This window comes from Protopterus annectens, chromosome 16.part0, assembly GCF_019279795.1.
Source record: "Protopterus annectens isolate FY-2018-M chromosome 16.part0, PAN1.0, whole genome shotgun sequence".
NCBI classification, from domain to species: domain Eukaryota; kingdom Metazoa; phylum Chordata; order Ceratodontiformes; family Protopteridae; genus Protopterus; species Protopterus annectens.
Window position 1 is genome coordinate 9,281,391 of NC_056750.1, and position 22,524 is coordinate 9,303,914.

A 22,524-nucleotide genomic window follows, 5' to 3' on the forward strand; every position below is an offset into this window, starting at 1 on the left:
TGTAACACCTTTAAAGAGGGATGCCTGAAGTTAAGTACCTTGGTTACAGTCAGGTCCTGTTTCTTTTGCTTGGTGTTTCATTTTGGAACTTTAAAGCACATGAAGGCCATTTGAATTATTCAGGTTTACTCAGCGATTCCCTGTGCAAAACTGCAAACTAGACCTTTGGAGTGTCATACTCAATGTAGCAACAGCCACAGATAATTACATTTGTCAAGAAACATCCTACAGGCTGCCCAGACTGGATTAGAACCCTTAGGAAAAGCAGTACAGTTTAGCTTCTCCCTCAGAAAATAATTAAATCAACTGACCTGTTTGCTTACAACTAACCCTGTCATATTAAGTAATACACCTGAACTGATTTGGAATCTATGTTTGTGTGACCATACAAACATTTTTCACTGCTGTAATTTTACAAAATCAGAAAGGAGACCAAATAGTATATTCATATATCCTTGTAGTAACAGCTATTTTTATGGCATGCACTGAAACCTTAATTCTTTTCCACGTTGCAGCTATGAAAAAAAAACAGCAACATGAATGTGTATGATTTAGCTAGATAAAAATGGTCTCCTGCAGTAAGATTCAGGCTAGAGTAACCTAGGAACAATACAGTGTTTGGGTTCTGTTATGCATTCTTATGAGGCAACAGTCTGCAGAAGGAAAAAAAAAGAGGGAGGAAGAGACAGCGATGTGTGTGCGAGTGAATGCAGATTTTGCTAACGTGCTGTAGCATGCTGAAGAAGACTGTGTCCAACTCCAAGGGCTGTCGTATCCTCATGTAACTCATTCATGGGAAATCATTTTTATACACCACTTCAAGCCTTCTGGAAACCAACGAGAAGAAAGGAAGGTGAGGTGGGAGGACCCCACCTGTAAATGGCACATGTTTCACACTGACAGAGATGGGGAAAGTGGCTTTTTTATGATGCTGCGATTTATATATTATTTTAAACTGGCATATGCTTTTCGCAGGCTTTTAAAGGGAAAACAGCACAAGCACTAACGTTGGAGACAAGCCTCAGAAATGGAGGCCAAATCTTGGTCCAGTTTTCAGAAAGCTCTGATGCAACCAGTAAAAATGTGTTTCTTGGATTTTCCTGTCCTAATGCTAGATGATACGGTAAGCAACTCAACTTTTTTCCCATCTGTATACAGATATTTGCAACTATGTGGCAGCTTGTTCTGTGATGGTGAATGTGAAATTTAAAATATGACAGAAACTAAAGTAAATAACAGTAACTCTCTTACATGATGAAGAGCTTTTAACCCAATCAACAAAGTAATTGAACTGCTACAACTGGAAGGCAGCCAATCAATGCTTAACTCATTCTTTTTTACTCCATCTGTACTATGACTATGGAAATCATGTAGTAAGATGTGACAGTTGCTAACTGTTTGCAGGGTAATGTTTGATAGTTTAGACAGTTTCCAGAGAGGAATGTCATTTTGCCTCATTTGTATGAATGTTGTGTATCTTGTCGTAGTGGAACAAAGAATACTGATGCATTTTTTTTGTCTGTTAGCCAAAAAGAAATGGGTTTGCTGTAGTAAACAGAATTTCTATTGAGGGGAACTTTATAATTCTTATTAACTCTTGCAACATTATAAAGTACCATAAACCTTCAATCTTTTTCAGAAATCCAATGATGCTGTCAAATGTGTCTTAAGAGACACTACTAGGGGTCTTTGTTAAAACACAGCTACGTCCTTAGGTAGCAAGTACTGTCCTTTAAAGCTGTTAAAGCCTTTTCCGTTACATATGGTAGGTAATGTGTGTCTATGATAGCTAATCTAGCAATGCACAGTTACATTTTAGACTTGTAATATTATGAGCTGAGTTCATGTACTACTGTTTGAGATTGGTACAAAGTTAGTGTGTGGATGTCATTGTCTACAGGTGTGACATCTTCATGAATTCACAAATATGCAAGCAGCTCATCCAAGTTCAATGTGGTAGGCAGCAAATAAGTAAGGATTTGGGAAAGTACCACACATACACACACACACACACACACACACACACACACACACACACACACACACACACACACACACACACACACATAAGTACGTACACACATTCTACCCCCACACACATATATACACATATACACACATATCCCACGCACACATATACCCCCACATACACACATAACCCTCCACACACCTACCCCCAAACACACACACAAACACACACACATACACATACCCCCAAACACACACATAGCTCCCCCACACATACCCTGCTTTCCCCATCCCTCACACACACATACCCTCCCACACACATATGTACATACAGATACCCCCCCCACACACACACACACACTCATACCCCTCCTCACTCACACATACACACATACACACATACCCCACACACACAAACACCCTTGTTTCCCCACCCCTTACACACACACACACACACACACACACACACATACACACACACACACACACACACACACACACACACACACACACACACACACACACACACACAAAATCTCATAGCATTTCATGGACTGAAAGTCTCTGTGAGCAACTGATCATCTAAGTAAGATTTATTTCAGGGAAAGAGTACAGTGAATGTTGTACTGGAACAACTAAGAACCCTGAGATTTTTTAGTGTATGCACATTCATGTGCATCCTTGGATGCAACAGTGATGACAATAACAATTAAGATTTACAATGTAAGTTGCAAAGCATAACATGTGAAAGTCTAGATAAACTGCTCTATCCCATGGTTCCTCTGCCAGGTTAGAGCATGGAATATGTTCAATGTCCTAAAAGGAAGCATGGCATTTACATTGAGATGCATCCCTCGTTTCAGCCTTTAATCTGTGGAGTGGGTGGGGGAGCCCCAGCTTCCTTCTTTATGCTGACTACACAATGCAGCTGGCTGGTTATATAATGTGGCAAATCATTTGTCATTTTTTTTCATTTCCTGTAAACTATACTCAGGCTTGTATTTTATTTACAGTTGCTTTCATATTAATAGTTCTGTAGTCTTGCTCAGGTATGCCTGCATTTTGAAGGCAAACCAATGTATATTAATGAAATTTTTAACAACAAATTTCTGAAAAAATAAAGCTCTGGAAGTCTGTGTGATATCACATCCTGTGCTATCTGTTATATGTGTGCATGCCTTTGATATAGACATACCTCTTAAGTGTCCCATTTTTTTTCAGAAAATAACAGGCTGCCACAAAGTACTGAGTGGTGCTTTTAAATTTCTATGTTGTGGTCTTTTTTTTTTCACCTGCAACAACTTTAAGCCAGAGCAGTTTTTTTCACCTTGCATACAGCCGAGGGCCGAGGGGCAATACAGTAACACATACACACACACACACACACACACACACACACACACACACACACACACACACACACACACACATACATATGTATATGTTTACACACACACATAGACACATACGTTTATACACACACACACACACACACACACACACACACACACACACACATAGACACATACATTTACATACACACACACACACACACACACACACACACACACACACACACACATACGTTTACATATACACACACAAACACACACACACACACGCACACAAATCAAGTGAGGATGTTTGGCATTGGAAGTATTGATTTTAGACTTTGTATATGTAAGAAAAAGTCATAGAAGTCATATATAAAATTGTATTTTTATACTGATATGTTGTTTCTATGATATGTGCGTGTGTCTGTGTGTGTGTGTGTGTGTGTGTGTGTGTGTGTGTGTGTGTGTGTGTGTGTGTGTGTGTGTGTGTGTGTGTGTGTGTGTGCATGTCTTTGGTGCTTTTGCTTGTAGGAGCTTTCTACTTAAGAATGCAGTATGCAGCCGTCCACTCATTTGGAAAAAATCCTTCATCATCCATCTGCAATGTACCAATTACAGACCAATCGCCATCCTGTCACCCTTATCTAAAATCGTTGCAAAATGCATTTAAACACAACTTGTGAACAATTTCACTAGCAATAACCACCTCACAAAAACCCAGCATGGTTACAGACCATTCTGTAACACTGTAACAGCCTGTCGAAATTTCACCAACATCATCAATCACAACAGGAATAAAGGCAACTATCTTCCTCTCTCTTTCTAGATCTCTCCAAATATTCCCATACTGTATCTCACTTGGCATTTCCCACTCATGTCTCCTGGTTCCATAGTTACCTGTTACACAGACAACAAGAATATAAATGGCAACAAGCCTATTCCTCCTTTTAACTTGTCTCTCTTGGTGTCTGACTGGTTCAGTCTTTGTCCCCATCTTATTTACAATCTTTATCAAAAATCTTCACTCTGCCTCTCCACCTGCTGCCATAGCAGAGTTATGTGGATGGTGCTTCCTTAGACTGCTCAGCCCCTTCTCTACAAAAAATGGCTTGCCAGTGCTCACCTCCTCCTAAATCCAAAAATCCCCCCCAAAAAAGAAAGAAACAAATCTTATTCAGTCTCAAATATATAACAAAATGACAAAATTCAACATAACCTCCGCAAATGACTCTAAAAGTAATACAGTAAACCAAACTTCACTTCTAGGAGTAATAATTGATGACAAGCTCAGATCTGATCACCATATTCTTCAGCCCATAATAAAACACACCAAAAACTGAGCTCACAATATAGAAATAAACAGTCACTCACAGCTACAGCTTTGGCGTCTACCTTTTTGCTTCCTTCAGTTCTGTGTGCATCACCTGTTGTAACAAACCTGAATGCCACCTTTACAGCAAAATGAGATACCTGCTATAAAAAACAGCCAAATACTCTGCTGATGTTCCCCATAGAGCACCTCACTGTTTACCTGTAAAAGCAAGCTGGACAGAGCTCCCTAAATATTTAATCTGCTCTCAACTACTCACTGTCCATTACTTCATTTATTCCCCAAATGCCTTGGAACAATACTCCCCTGGTAGGGACTTGAGGCCCAATACCAAATCCTACCTGACAGTCACAAAGTCTAACAGTAATGCTGGTAAATCCGTCTACTTTCCTTCTGTTTCCAAAACCTGGAATTCCATTCCAGTACAATTAAAACAACAAGAAAAAATAGTTCATTTCAAAATCCAACTTAATGATATGAAAAAGACACCTATCCATGTTCTTCTTCAGCTCCGTGATAATTTGTCCCATGTCTTCTCTCTGCATCTCCTACTTGCTTATTTTTCTTTTTCCATCCGGTTAACCAAGTAAACCTACTTGCCCTTAATTTGAGGCAGTTTCACTTTACCTATATCAACGTACTTCATTGGCTTAAAGTCCCTGTCCTCACATTGTCTCACCATATAACAGCTGCACAAAAAATACTTTTTGTAACATAGTATTCTGTGTTAAGCTGTCAAAGCCTTGTATGTAGATGTTTCTTTACTTCCAAAAATGTGTTTTAGTCTGCATCAGAATTGATGTTACAACAATATTAAATTATGTTAACTAGAACAGTGCCCATCTTACCAGACTGCTATTTGATTGCTTTAAGTGTGCGTGAGCTTACCTTTTTCTTTCTGTCATATTAATTGCTCCAAATTGTAATTTAGGCTCCCTACTGAAATGTTAGTACTTGAAATACTGAGTTACTGAGTGCTGAGAAGCTGAAAAAAAGAAAGGGCTGAAAACACAAGAGAATAACGAATCTTGAAAATCACTCTTCTCCTTTAAACTTCTTTTTTTGTGGGGGGGGGGCAACCCCTGAACATATATATATATATATATATATATATATATATATATATATATATATATATATGTTTACTATGAAAATGTCGAATGCAATAAGGTGTAATGGTCATTGGGCCGAAATATAATGTTGAAAAGTCAAAACATTGAAAGTGAAAAATGTCGAAAATCATTTAATTGACAACACAGTTAGCCCATCTCTACTATTTTGCAGGGGGGCTACACCCCCCTGCACCCCCCATGCGGGGGGCTGTGACCCCCGCACCCCCCATACTTATATATACCAACTCTGAGATCGCACTACAGTGGGAAAATGGGCAATTCGACATTATGAGTTTCGACTAAAACAGTTTCAATTTTTTAATTCCTGCAGATAGTGATTTCAACCAATTCATGTTCGACCATTTTGCATTCGACATTTTCATAGTAAACGAGATATATATATATATATATATATATATATATATATATATATATATATATATATATATATACCAATTCTGGGATTTCCATACCTTGGAGGAAAGGGAATATTTAGAAAAATAGCATCTCCAACTTAATGAATGCAAGTCCGATTTTTCAATCATTCTTAGTCTGCATTTACGGACTCACTGTAGTGGGTCCCAACATTTCAAATGGTTTAATGTTTATGTATACAATATGTTAGCTTTTCTTCATCTCATCATAATTGTACAAAATTTTAACTTTGTTGGCGATTCCTCCTGCCTCTGATGAAAATGGGAAATTCCCAGTTGGAAATTCCCATCAACAAAATCAAATAAACAAATACAAAATAAATACGTTTAAACAGTGGGTATTCAGACTCCTTTTAAAGAAATGTTTTATTATAACAAGTTAGGGAATAGCAGTTATTACAGCGATACTGTAAGATATTATAATGCACATAAACCCAGAATTATATTTTTCATACTTAGGAAATCGTACAACCTAGATATATACCATCTCATCACTTTTGTTCGGCCAGTCATGAGCTTTCACATAACATCAGGAAATTCCTTTGAGTGCTTGTTTATTCAGATATATACAGCAGTATGAAAATATATGCTTATTTGCATAATTCCTATGAATAACACTCCCTCAAGGTGTACAAATGATTGAGCAGCTATAAATAATTATTCTGTGATAGTATCATGTCATCTGAATCACAGTAAATATACTTATATTTTGTATCAATTTGGCATCCTTATTTTAGAAATGTGTGTTTGTGATTGGGGATATCCCACAATCCTACTGGAAGTGGGTGGAGTAATAGACTGTATATGCAAGTGTTATGCTAATTAGATGTCCTGTTTTTTGACCAGATGAACCTACCTTTCAAGAGTCTTTGTCCATATTTTTGGTGTGTGCAACTTGAGAGCTATGGGTATAAGGATAACACTTGTTTGATGACAGATTATTGAAAATGTTATTATGTAATGAGAGAAGAGTATAGGCCAAAGTGTACAGTCTTGCTAGACTCCCACAGATGAAAATAGAGCCACGGTGGTGTATACATTTATTCATATTATCTAGCCTTGTAGATGTTGGTACAAACACAGAGGTGTAGTCAGTCTGAAATATGCTTGGATTTGTTGTTATTTGTCATGGAATATTCTATCAAATACCTTTGCCAGACTTATAAAAATGGTTTCTGTAGAATTGTCTAACACCATGTTTGTGAAGCTGTTACCTGTGAACATGAGAAGAGCACTAAAGGTACTATGTTCTTTTCAAAAGGTTCAGTGAAAGAGGATTGTTTTGATCAAGATATGATTTTCTTGAATGTTAAAGAAGTAGCTACCATAGATAACAGAATTTAGTAGTCATGGGCGATGGAGTTACAGAGCATGTATATTGGGGTGATTGTTGAGTGTTCCCATAGACCTGGCAAGTGCTCGCTACTAAGGACGCATGTATGATGGACTATAAAGGTAAAGTAATGTAGGTATTAAATATGTCACAATTGTAGGTACAGACCACTTGTTCCAGGATGTTTGTGGGGCTGAATAGTGTTTAACCATTTGCTTATTGTTGTTATCTGGATGGGACAGCACTGAAAGAAAGTTGACTCATTGTTCAAAGGATGGTATTAGAGCTCACGCATTGTTCAAAGGATGGTATTAGAGCTCATGCATTGTTCAAAGCATGGTGTTAGAGCTCACGCATTGTTCAAAGGATGGTATTAGAGCTCACGCATTGTTCAAAGGATGGTATTAGAGCTCACACATTGTTCAAAGGATGGTATTAGAGCTCATTTCTGGAGCATGGTGATGGCTGCAGGTTTGAGGCAATGTTGGCAAAGTGTGTCACCTGTTTAATGTTGACTTGCAGCTGATTGGTTTAGGTGTAAGTGGAGGAAGAGATCCAAGTTTGGTTTGGACTAGCATTAGTTGTTATAAATTCTAATTCTTTCCATAACAGGTTAATGGTGCTTTAAGAGAGTTTAATGTAGATGATTTTTGCAAGAATTTCTGAAGGATCGTTTGTATTTGCAGGTTTGAATTATTATTGACTTTGCACTTGTATCAGGGTTAATCGCCTTTTTTCTGTTAAAGTCTGAGTTCTGGACTGAAACAGAGTGTGAAGATTAGAGTGTTCCATATTTCTCATTTTCATCCATAGGAAATATTTATTCTGCAGCATGAAAAGAATATTTAAAAAAATGTTGTTTTACACACTTATTACAATATTACCAGAGTCTCGCTGATGTTTACAATATCACCAGAGTCTAGCTGATGTTTACAATATCACCAGAGTCTAGCTGATGTTTACAGTATCACCAGAGTCTAGCTGATGTTTACAGTATCACCAGAGTCTAGCTGATGTTTACAATATCACCAGAGTCTAGCTGATGTTTACAGTATCACCAGAGTCTTGCTGATGTTTACAGTATCACCAGAGTCTAGCTGATGTTTACCACATTTTATTTCAGAATTTTATTGATAGGATGAATGGTTAATCATTTTCCATGATAGATTCTATTATGTATAGAGAAAGTACAAATTAGTGCATCATGGTCACATACAAAATGAGCAATCTGGATGCAAAGAAATTTCTTGGAGAAATGGTTACCATCCAGTTAATAATGGAGTGATTACCAGTAAGGTTATTTAGATGAGTAAAGGAGATTATGACCATGGTCCCCTTGTAGTTATCGACGAAAGTGAACTTTACAGGCATGGAACCGTGTTCCACATGTTACAAGTTACATGTTCGGTTATTTGTCATGATCTTATAATGAAGTTATTGTAATAATCCATATTGCTATGTCAATGTTCTAAGTCTTAATTTCTGTATGTGGAATATGTTAATGCAATTTCTGTATGTAAGTATGTTTTTGAAATGTTTTAGTATCTGTATGCAGAGCTTTTCTCCCAAGGCCTCCATTGAAAATGGATTCTGTTGATCCAGCTGGACTATCCGAGTAAACAAATGTCAGATAAATAAATAAATAACATTTTAGTAAGTACCTAAAATAATGTAATGATTTTTGTGAACATAAGGGAGGTTCACAGAAGTTTCACAGAAGTTTCACTGATTTTAATATTCAAAGGGGGGTGGCTTCCAAGGGCAGAGGTGTATATGACATGCCTGTGATGAAAGGAGCTATTGCCAACACAGCTAGCTGGAATTTTGTAAATAATTATATGTAATTTGTGAATATCAGACTAATTTATATAACATGCTGGTGTTACAAATGTATTAGAATTGTATGTGATATGTATATCAAACTGATTTGTACAGGCTTTTGTGTTGAAAGGGTATTTGTAAAGTGCTTGTGTTTGAAATTTATGCACAGTGTGCCTTACTGGAGAGAACAGAAATGTACATGCACTATTGTAACTGTTTAAATGTATATGTTTTAACAGAGGAAACTGGAGGGTTAACCTTAGTCCAGCAAACTTTATAAAAATATCTGAAATTAAACCACTTTATAGGCTAGGCCATAAAGATGCTATCTCACAGGTTTTAATGCAGCCAGAGACACAAAGTATGTACTAGGAAGCTTTCTGTATTATCTTTGGGTTGAGCTAATCACTACTCGGGAAACATAGAAGTATGCAATTGTTTTATGACTTCGAGCACCTTCCAAACATCTGAGCAAAAGTCCTTGTGTGTGTATTTTCATATGTAGATACTAAATATTGGCAATTGCCAGCAATGGGACGTTTGCATGAGAGCTACAGGTCAGATGACCAGAAATAATGTCATTCTGCAAGCTATCCCAGCAGCAATATTTTAGATATTATTTTGAGAAGTCTCTTAGTGAGACAGAGCATTCTGTATTCTGTCTTGCAACGGACAACAAGAAGAACCATTCACCACATCATCTGCCTTGCTCTATTAAATAAGTTACTAGGTATAGTAACTCTCTTAGATATAGTCAGGAATATAGTGGAGCTTAATATAGATATTGTTTTTCTTTATTTTTCTGAGCCTGTCCTTCAATGTTGTTTTAAATATTTACTGTGATTTTGAACTCTGATGTTGCTGTGAATTGATATTTAGTTTTGTCTTGTTATTTTATTATTTATTATTAAATATATTTAAACATTTCATTGTGGCTGATCTTTGTAGAGATATTTAAGTTCTGAGAATACTTGTATACTTATTTGGTGACACTGTGTGGACCACTCCTAATAGCCTTGCTCTTGGTCAAGCTACCATTTGAATTAATATTAATTTCACTCAGTATATTGGGTACCCTTGGAAGAGCCTTAAGTAGTTGGCAGGAGCCTCACGTGGGAGTCATAACTACCTTATAGTCTGGGCAGTAGGGGGCATAGCTAGTAAAGCTGTAGCAGCCTTTCCCAGGTGCTTGTGTGTATATATATGTGTGTGTGTGTGTGTGTGTGTGTGTGTGTGTGTGTGTGTGTGTGTGTGTGTGTGTGTGTGTGTGTGTGAGTGGGTGTGGGTGTGTGTGCCTATGTGTGTGTATAAATCAAATCTCAAAGAGTGTGTGTCAGCTACTTGGGCAGGGACATGAAGCACTGCTTGGACAGAGAGGGTGCTGGAAGTCTTGGCTTGGACAGTCAGCTGAGATCTCAACTCTATAGCTGTGTTAGTGGGGAGTCTTATGGGGATCTGGTGAAAGAGGAACCAGCCCTGGACTGACTGCGGTCTCTGTGTGCTCTTAAGGGAAATTGCACTTGATGCAGAGAGCTACATCTGGAAATACTGTGTGTGTATATACCTGTCATTCTGTCAGTGAACATCTACCCCTATTGTCAGTGGTGAGGACTGAGGTTCCCTGATTACTGGTGAAGTGGAGGGTCATCACAGTGCCTATGAAGCAAGTGCGTATAATACACTTAGAGCCATTAACTGCATGGTTGGAGAAGTAGTAAGGAGACTGGAAGAAATATATTTTATTGATGATCAAATAACTTTATTGTCCAACTTCTTGTCAAATTAAAACTTTAGTTTTATGTCTCATTTCTTCAGTGGCTGTCTTTAACTGCACTCTTTATTATCTTATTCAGTCAAGAGTTTTCATACATTAGGTCAGTTCCCACAATTAAAAATTATACAGATATGAAAAGCTTTACAGTCCAATTACAAAGTCAAAGTCAAAGTAAACTTTATTGCCATTTAGGAATACACAAGTGCAGCCTAAATGAAATTCCGAGCATTAAGTCACCAGGGAGTACAAAGGAAGCAAGAATAACAAGAACAAAAGTATAACATTTCAATTTAAAAATATATTCAATACAAGACCCACAAAAGGATAAATAAATCAATAATAACAGCAAAAACACACACACGCCCCCCAGACAGTCATAAGAAGAGTACTGTACATAGCAGCATGGCAGAGTAGGATTGCACATGTTAAGATTGTCCTCCTTTGTTCATCTGCATCAGACAAACAGCAGGCAATTCCACATGAATAAGAAAATATATTGCTATATCAAAGAATAAAAAATAGATATTGCACACTTTTCAGCTGAACTCTTCCCTTAGCTATTGTGAATGATTACTGACTGTTGAGTAGAAGCTGTTTAAGTATCTGGTGAGCCTGCAGTGGATACTCTGATATCTCTTGCCCAAAGATGGTTGTGTAAACCAGCTGTGTGCAGGGTGAGAGGGGTCACAAATTATTTTGGATGCACATTTAATGCTTCTTGCTGTGAAGAGGACTTGGATTGATGGTAAGTTTGTGACCATAATTTTTTCTGCAACTCGCACCACTCTCTGTAGCTTCTTTCTTTCTCTTATTGTACTATTCCCAAACCAAACTGTGAAGCTAATAGTGAGATGCTCTCATCTGCTCCTCTGTAGAATGTGTTGAGAACAGTGGGTGGGAGCTTTGCTTTTTTGAGCCTTTTGATCAAGTGGAAATGGTGTGCTTTTTTGACCAACTGTTCATTGTTCACAGTCCAAGAGAGATCCTCGAAGTATGCATCCCCAAAAACTTTGTAGATTTGACCTTTTCCACCTCTTCACCATTTATCATGAGTGGTGAGTGTGTTGACCTTTTCCTGAAGTCTATAATCATCTCTTTTGTTTTCTTGACATTCAGGTCAAGGTTGTTATTAGCACACCAGTCAATCAATGAGCAGACCTCGTCTCTATAAGCTCTTTCATCCTCCCCTTTGATGAGGCCCATGACCGTAGTATCATCTGCAAACTTAATGATATGATTGGTGGTGTATTTTTCAGAACAGTCATGGGTGAGGATGGTGAACAACAGAGGGCTTAGCACACAACCCTGAGGAAGACTGGTATTGAGTATTATGCATCCTGAGGTGTTGCCCGCACATGTTTTCTGTGGTCTGTTCGTTAGGAAGTTGAGGATCCAGTTACACATGAGCTTGCTAAGTCCAAGATGTACAAGCTTGTCATCAAGCTGCATAGGAACCAATGTATTGAATGCTGAGCTGAAGTTAATAAACAACAGCCTGACATAGTTGTTTCTTCCCTTCAGATGATCAAGTGATAGGTGGAGTGCCGTTGAAATAGCATCTGCAGTGGATCTGTTAGCCCGATAAGTGAACTGTAGAGAGTCGAAGGTGGATGGAAGGTTAGCTGGCAGATGCCTTTTAACTAGTCTCTAATTTAATTTAATTTAGTTTAATTATCCTCTGTTATTCTCATCTGTTCAGCCATAGTCTCCTGTTGCCTTAAGACTGTCAGTTTTTCTTTATTCTCCCTGCAGACTTAGTAACAGCCACATTGATCTCTTTTAGGTTGACTGTCTCCCCCTTTCTGTGCATCACATTTACCCCACTTTTGTAGGGCCTCTACCTCCCTGGTTACTGTTTATTTCTGAATAGTTCTAGCTCTTTAGTTTCATTCATCATTGATCATACATCATTTATTTTCAGAGCTTCCCTCGTTTTTCACAGCCTTGTATTTGCCTTTTACACAGCTATCACAAGTAAGGCATATAAGTGGTTCCCATATTTGATTTTCCCTTTTCTGTTCCAATTTTGAAGGACACTTCCTTACTCTGTTTCATTGTCCCTACTCCATTTCTTATGAAACTGTTTCTTCAGTTGCTGCTTAAATTAATCTAACCTTTCACACTCCCAGAATATATGCTCCCATATCCTTTCAAGTTCCTCATCACATTTCCAGCATTGATTTGAAACTTGTGGGAACATTTTACTGCATTCACTTGGCATATCCATGCAAGGATTGCGAACCTCCTAGCTTTATTGGCATTATCTCAGGCTAGAGCTGTTTTAGTCCATTCATCGGTCTGAATAACTCATGAGATCTTATTAATCCAAGTCTTTGATATTATCCTAGCCAAGGTTTCTCCTCCCTCATTTATTACCTTACATATCGTACCAATAATTCCACTTGCATTTTAACACCCTCTCTTTTCTTTAATAGAATATCTGCCATCTTTACATTTTTTCTCATCAATATGGCTTTTACTTTTCCTATCTCATAATTCTGATGTTAACCGTAGATAATCCAGACAATCTCTTTTATCCAAGTGAAAATTATGTTTGCCTTTTTGTCAATCTTTTATCTTGCTGCTGTTCAATAACTGTTCACAATATCTTGGCTCCCTTTTTACTCTGTCCATATATCTGTGGTACTGATATGCCTTTGGACTATCCTTCCAGACAGATTGTACCCACTGAAGAAAGGATACTTTTATGTACAGTAGATCAGAAGGAATGGTACTTTTATTGAGCAATAGAGGTGTTCTCCCTCTGTATTTGCTATGCCTCATACTTTGATGCATGCTATAGTTGGAGGTGATGTATTGGTTAACATTAAACTGCACAGTCCGAGCCAGTTTTTTTAAATAACAATAGTGCCTGGATACTATGAAGGTATCCATGCTTCTAAAAAATCAAACATATTGATTAAACTTACCACATTCTGGCATATTGTTTTAATATATTTTTGTTGTAAAATAGGGAAATACCAGGTCCAGATTTGGACTCATGTCCCCTGCATAAGAAGAATTGTTATTAGCCTTGTAAATTGTTTACAAATAGTTAGTTGGTTAGTGATACCAACATCTTCATTGACAATTGGAAGATAACATTTATTGGTATGAGGGCAGAATAGATAGTGCATCAGTGGTATTTATTGTATTACATTAACATGTTTATTCATGTTTATAAAATGTCAATAAGAATATTAATACAATCTGTGAGCCTGTTGTGTATAAGAGATCCATATTCACAAGCTTTTGTGTAATAATTAAAATTTGATTATAGCGAGGTATTCATTTGCATTTCCAGCTCTCTGAAATAGTAACACATTAAATGTCCATACTTTCTTAAATAGTAGTGAAACTTCTACATGTGAAGTTAACTATATAATTCTAATGTTAATTAGCATGTAACAGTAATTCTGAATCCAGTGTGACAAATTGTATCAATTTTGAATAATTAGATGAAGAAACAATAAATAAAATAAATGGATTCATTTATACAGCAACAATGGTTGCAGCAAAATCTTTTTAAACACCATTATACTCACTTTTGCTTTATACAGTCTGCGCAATGTATGTATATATAAATATAAATACACATGTAGATACACTGTAACCAGTAACTAGTCATATTTACAAGGTGGCAGATATGTATCCATTTGTATCCATTTTGAGTAATTAGCTGGAGAAGTGGTAGTAGCAAACCTGCATTGACCATTGTCACATTTTTATTTGCTAGTTATCAGATATTCATAGCAGAAATTGATGATGAAGTTATAAGTACGTTTTGTGCTAAGTAAATATTGGTTACAGCAGCTGGTATGCTCCATATGCTAAATGTGCACATATTGTAACTAAGTGAAAAATATAAGATTCCTAAAGAGTTAATGTCTGTGTGTCAGCACAACGTTCTCAGTTAAAACAGTATACCTTTCTGAAATGGGATTGATTCTAGCTGGTTGTGATACAGTCTGTATAAGTTTGAAGAGTTATACAGTCATGTTGATGTGGTACAGTGTGTCTTTCCAGTCCATGTTAAAGTTGTCCACTAGTCCAAGTTGATTTAGTTGAAGGTGGAACCTATGGCCTAGCTGTCCCAGATATGATATATGATTAGTGGCTCAGGTAAGGGGGAGGGAGAAACTAACAGGGGGACTGTTAAAACAGGGGCACTTATCAGCTTACCTATCCAGGTGAAAGTGTGTGTGTGTATGTGTGTACCACTGTGTGATTCTCTAGTGAAGGTTATATAAACTTGTAGGAAGCATCTGCTTCCTTGGGGGACAAAACGACTAATTAAGTGCAGACACGTGTAAGAAGTTCATCTTCCCACATACTACGTGCTACAGTCTGCACCCACAATTTTTTGCTAAGATTTATAAGGGGTGGTTATGTGCATAAAAAAATAAAAAAAACAGTTTCACCTAAGTGAAAAACTCATTAGAACTTGCCTTTTACCTGTTGCTGTGAATTGCTATAACCTGACAGGACACTTAGACTGAACGTGTCTAATGGGACAGAGGGGTAAGTTTGATGGTTTAGTGGGGAGGAAGACAGCATTTTTAAAAGATGTCTGTCAGTTTTATGAGTAACGGACTTGAATTCTAATGTTTTGTTGTGGTCTTTGCTGCTCTCCCTTGCCTGTTGGAAGATGCAGTGACAAATACTGCAAAAATGCCTTTTTGTAAGGATGGCAACACTGACTCGAATTTTGCAAATATAGTGAGGTAGAACAGTTTCCTTCTGAAGGCAAATTATTGCCACTGAAACATTTGAATATCCTTTAAGTGAAACCACTCAGCATATTTTTATGAGGGGGAGGAAGCCCCACACAAACAGGGAGAAAGAACATGCAAACTTCACATAGAAAGTGACAAGAAGTCAAACTCAGACCTTGTGTCTTTGAGGCAAAGATCTTAACAACGTAACCATTGTGCCTTCATGTTACTGGCACACAAATACACACCTGATAAGGTACTGGCACACAAATACATACCTGATAAACCCCAAACAGGAAAACAGTGTAGGAGTAAGACGCATTTCACAAAAGCAGTCTTAAAGAATTGAACTAATTAACAACAGGCCATGACTCATTTTTCTTTTTTTACTTTTAAGTCATGCATTCTTAAATGAATGAACACGTATACCAATGGAAATGTACTAGAAATGTACTTGAAAGTATGCAATGACTGTTACCTTTAAAAAATAAGTTTCTTCAATTTGATTAAACTTGCACTGTGTCTAAACAAAGAACTCAAAATATTTTATTGCCTGGTTGCGTACACATGCTCACAAACCTGGATGTCGGGCTTTCTGGTGGTTTTCATCAGTGCAAAAAGCTTTGTACCCAGAATGTGCTGCAATATAAACAACATAGTGAGATTAAACTGAAAAGTAAGGTGTACTCATTTTTATATTTTTATTTATTTAAATGTGCTTACCATAGTAGAACTCTGTTTAAACAATGACCAGTTACAGGCTCAGCTCATACAAAACAGTGGTGGGACCACTATTACTGCTTTGCTGAGAAACCTTAGAAGTGAAGCCAGGGCAGTTTGGAAATGAAGTGTTTGAGATGGATAATGACATGAACACTGCGGGACAGGCAAAGAAATGAGGACATACCAGCAGGAATCAAAGTAGCATTACTTACAGAGATGGTTAAGGAGACAGATTAGTGTGGTTCAGCCTCATAAGTGAAAAAGGAGAAGACAGTTTGGTGAAGCAGATTTTGTAGAGGCTAAAGAAGATGAGAACATCCTGCCAAGAACTGGATGGCTTGTGTAAAGACCTGACACAGGCAGGCACGCCCGTTTAAGACTGTAGGAGAGTTGTTCTGTATAGACAGAAGTGGCAACATTTGACTTGACACACTAGCCCAATGTAAAAACACACTATATGAAGTAGTCTGCATCTGTATAACAGTGAAAAGAGTGAAGCACCCGCAACGTGCAAAATGAAAGAATATCACCAAGCATAATAAAAATCAAAACCGCTAAACATGAGTAAAAGTGAGCATAAAACAGGTTACAACTTATGCATGCAAACATTTTATATTATCCATCTCCTACTTAGACTCCAAGATACAGAAACATCTATGCTGGATGACTCTGGCACTCCACCCCACACACACATCCAGTACCTATTAACTATAAATAATTATCTCTTTGTTCTGCATATTTCACAGGGAAAACTGATGACTGTGATTATAGGAGGTACTGCAGGCACATCTTACTGGAATTTTGTAAATAATTCTATGTCATTTGTGAATTTCAAACTGATTTATACAAGATGCTGGTGCTACAAATGTATTAGAACTGTGGGTCATGTGTATATCAAACTGATTTGTACAGATGTTGGTGCTTAAAATGTATTTGTAAAGTGCTTGTGTTTAAAATGTATCAACAGTGTGCCCTACTGGAGAGAACAGAAATGTACATGCACTATTGCAACTGTGTAAATGTATATGTTTTAGCAGAGAAAACTGGAAGACAGGAGGTTAAACTCAGTCCAGCAAACTTTAAAAGATATCTGAAATTAAATCACTTTATGGGCTAGGCAATAAAGATGTTATCTCACAGGTTTCAGTGCAGCCAGAGACACAATGTCTGTACTAGGAAGCTTTCTGCATTGTATTTTGGGTGAACTAACTACTATTCTGGAAGCGTGGAAGTATGAAATTGTTTTACAACTTCCAGCACCTGCCACAGATCTGAGCAAAACCCTTGTGTGTGTATTTTTACAGGTAGGTGCTAAATCCTGCCAGCTTCCAAAAATGGGGGGTTGCATGGGAACTAGAAGTTAGATGACCAGAAGTGATGTCATTCTGCAAGCTATCCCTGAAGTAATATTTAGATATTATTTTGAGAAGTCTGTTAGTGAGACAGAGTATTCTGTTGGGACTTGACTAGAGAGACTGCTCACGTATTTTATCTTGTCTTGCACAAGTAAGTTATTAGGGAATAGTATAATTCTCTTAGATTCAGTCAGGAATATAGTGAAGCTTAGCTTAGATATTATGTTTTTTTATCTGTCTGAGTATGTCCTTCAATGTTATTTTAAATATTTTCTGTGATTTTGAACTCTGACGTCATTGTGGATAAATATTAGTATTGTCTTTTTCTTTTATTATTTATTTTTAAATATATTTAAACCTTTCATTGTGGCTGATCTTTGTAGAGTCATTTAGGTTTTGAGAGTATTTGCATATTTATTTGGTGACATTGTGTAGGCCACTCCTAGTAGCATTGCTGTTGGTCAAACTACTATTTGTATTAGTATTAATATCACACAGTAAAATGTGACACCCTTTGTTAAGGTCCTTAAAGTAGCTGGAGAGGAGTTCTAGTGGCACTGATAACTACTTTATAGTCTGGGCAAAAGGTGGCATAGCTATTGAACCTGTGCCAGCCTTTCCCAGGTGTGTGTGTGTGTGTGTGTGTGTGTGTGTGTGTGTGTGTGTGTGTGTGTGTGTGTGTGTGTGTGTGTGTGTGTGTGTGTGTGCAAATCATATCTAAATTACTGTGTGTGTCAGCTACTTGGGCAGGGCATGAAGCACTGGTTGGACAGAGAAAGTGTTGGAGGACTTGGCTTGGAATGCTGGCTAAGGATCTGGATATCCTGTATGTGTATCTGTTATCCTCCCAGTGAACAGTACCCAGAGGTGCCAGTAGTGAGGATGAGACTCCCTGATTACTGGCCCAGAGGTGGGTCATCACATATTGATTGGCAGTGGCGGGATCACCCAAGGTAGGAAAATTTAAAAATCAAATCCAGTTAAGCACAAATAAAGTGAAATGATGAAAGTCACTGTTACACTTTTAAAGCACTTTTTTGGGAGGAGGGTTAGTTCACTTGTATCTGCACAGTCCCATATTTTACACACACACACACAGTATATATATATATATATATATATATATATATATATATATATATATATATATATATATATACATACTATCTATAGACCCAGTACAAATACTCTGCATTTAGTATTAGTAAGCAGAAACATACAGTTGCTGTTTATTTTGTACACAAACAGCAGAAACACAGCATTTGTTACAAATTCTAGCCAATATCTTACCTAACTACAGTTCTAATTCATATTGGTTAGCTGAAACATACCTGCTATCAGTAAGGAGAAACATACAGTTTGTTTATTTGGTATCTGGTATTTGAAAAGCAGAAACAGTGTTTGTTACCCAACTAAAGTTGCCATTGTATTAGTTAGCAGAACCATATCTGCTATTAGTAAGGAGAAACATACAGTTTGTTTATTTGGTATCTGAAAAGCAGAAACAGTGTTTGTTGCAAACTTTAATCTGCATCTCATCTAACTACAGTTCTAACTGGTTTTGTAAGCAGAAACATACCTGATATTTGTAAGCAGAAACATACAGTTGTTTCTTTGGTATTGGAAAAGCAGAAACACAGCATTTGTTACACATTCTACCTAACTTTGGTGGTACTTTAACCTATTAGACTTAGTACATTGTTAAATTTGTCTATTATAATCTGCCTAGACACTGTTTCCTATTCTTTGTGATTCTTTACTCTTCCCCAGACATTTATCTATGTACCTACTTATTGTATCATTTCTTGTACCCACTCTCTGTCTTCTGATAATCTTTCCATCACGCTCTGACTAATATCCTCTACTCTCCTAATTGTCTCCATTTCTTCTAGAACTGTACTATTCACTTTCTGCTCACACTCTGTCTATGTTTTCTCTTTGCAGTTTGCTCGGGCCATCCACAAGCCTCGGGATCCCCCTCCCACCTTGGGTTTTGAAGCAAATTTCTAGCAAAAGCTCAAATCAGCCCTGGGAAATCTCAACTTTTAAACACAAGCCTTCCCGTAGAATTAATTATTGGATGAATGTCATTGAATTGTTTTTAACAAATTTCTCTTACTTTGTGACCATCATTGTGAGGTGAGCACAGCTGCATTGAGCTCCATCCGGCTTCCAACTTGGAGATTTTTCCACCTTTAATGAAGTCAGGCACTAGGTAAGAACATACTCTACTAATTGTACAAGTTTCTTATTCCCCCTGTATACAAACAGGTGAGCTCCAGAGTCTAAGGTTAAAACTATTCCAAAACAAACTTTTAGTTCAGTCCCAATTCCCTTAGCTCTACTCATTCTTAAAGAGCTTGCTAGCAACATTTGGTTTCTGTAAGCTGAAAAGCTCTAACACAGTGTATTGTCTTACTTACATTTCCTGGCTCCTGATTGTTTTTTTCTTTTCTTTTTGGAATCCCTCCTGCTGCGGTTGCTCTGCCCACTCCATTCACCCTTTGGGCTCACTCCACTCCTCTACCCTGCCCCATATCCCACCCGCCCCAGTGCTTCTGCACTTGAGCACTACACTGACACTCCCTAACTCTATCCATCCAATTAGACCCACTTCCTGTTATCCTGTTTCTCCTTCCTAGACATATAACATGCTTGTACTTCACCTATCACTTCTTACTACTCTCATATTACTATCTCATCTCACTACTTATTACCACAACACATTCCAAACACCCACTTTGCATCACACCACAAACCCACCTTACCATACTACTCCATGTACATATCTCATCATCAGTCCTACACTTGTCAATATTACTAGCCTCCAGTATTTTCCATTTAAATTAATACTTACTAAAGACAGTCACTATAATCCTCAGTTATTCAACAATGAGCTTATCAAATGATTGAAACTACTTACCAATATTACCTCTAGGCTACTGGACATCCACCCAAACCCTGGATCACTCTCAGATAACACCAAACCATCTAATCGCTCTAGTCTCAACACCCCCACACATCCAATCCTAAATAGAAAAAATCAGACCTATTGCTAATGAACATTAATATTAGAAGTATAGCCAACACATTGGACAGCCTCCATGCCACTGTAGCTACATACTCCCCAGACATAATCATAATCACTGAAACATGGTTAAAACCAAGTACAAAAGATAATGAAATACTACCCCCAGGTTACTCCATACTACGGGTGGCTAGACTCAACAAAAGATGAGATTGAGTTGCTGTCCTGTTTAAAGACCATCTCACTTTAACTTTCCTTGAATGCAAAATTCCACAAATGGACAATGCAGAAATCATCTATACCACACTAACCATAAATTCAAGAAAAACACTTAATATAATTGGCAGCTGTATCCCACCTGGAAATAATGTCCCAGTTATAGAATGTCTATTGCACTGGGCAAGTAGTACCCTTAGTCAAGAGACATTCATACTGGGTGATTTTAATTTAGTCTGGTTTGTACCCCTTAGGAGACATTCACATTGGGGTGATTTTATTTTAATTTAGTCTGGTTTGTATGTGATACAGGTCACCCCATCCATCACATGAACTTGCATAGTTTTACACAAACTATTCAAGAACCTACCCGAGTAGACAAAGCTAGTAAAAAACAGTCCACCTTGGATTGGATATTATTAAATAACTCCTCTCGCTCATTCCAATTAGGTTGCCTTCCTGATGGTCTGAGCGACCACCTACCCACATTTCTTATATGACAACCCATATTCCCACCAAAACCTACTATGTTTAAACAACTGAGAAAAAAACATAATTTTAATCTTGACAACTTCCTAGCTAACCTACAAAGGTGCAATTGGACTACACTTAAGTACCTTGACCTAGATGATGCAATGAATCTTTCTTAGATATATTAAATGCACATGCCCCTGTTAGAACCATCAGAGTAAAATCAAACTATGCCCTCTGGCTAAGCAGAGACACTATGGCCCTTCTAAAAACTAGAGATGAAGCCGGGGTACTGTGGAGTAAGACTAACACAGTAGTTTCTAAACAACAGTATCAGGAACTTAGAAATAAGGCAAAAAAAACAAAGAAAACAGGGTAAAATACATTTCTATTATAACATTCAAAACACATATCAAAAACACCCTCAAAAATTCTGACCGACTATAAACTGAATCCTTCACCTAGGAAAATCTACTATACCAATGCCAAACATCCACAACAATTCCGATAGCATAGCTGCCATTTTTAACAAACATTTTACTGAATCTATAATTGCCCTTTCCAAAGCGCAAACCCCTACTCCTGATACCAAACCAGCCAAGTCTACAACTAGCAATGCCTCAATCTCTTTCTCCCCAGTTCCTACAGCCACTATAAAAAAAAAAACTACTACAGAAACTAAAACCTACAGCACTTGTCGTAGATAACTTACCCAGTGAATACCTCAAAATTGCAGCCGAATCTATAGCCTTCCCAGTATCAATCCTTATAAACAGAGCCATTCTCAAAAACAAGGTCTCAACTGTGGAAAATTTCCCATGTAATCCCACTTCATAAAGAGGGACCTTCCACAGAACTGACAAACTATCAGCCAATTGTTATTCTTTCACCTCTTTCTAAGCTACTCGGA

At 37.5% G+C, this 22,524-nt stretch overlaps 1 protein-coding gene across 1 annotated transcript in view; it reads left to right on the forward strand.

Annotated features, from left to right (window-relative positions):
• Window positions 1-742: 742 nt before the first annotated feature.
• Window positions 743-22,524, forward strand: part of RALGDS (ral guanine nucleotide dissociation stimulator) — a 1,010,677-nt gene continuing 988,895 nt past the window's right edge. Inside the window, exon 1 of the mRNA XM_044058282.1 lies at window positions 743-1,123. Coding sequence (XP_043914217.1) covers window positions 1,028-1,123 — 96 coding nt within the window. The 5' untranslated portion in view covers window positions 743-1,027. The remainder of the gene's footprint in view (window positions 1,124-22,524) is intronic.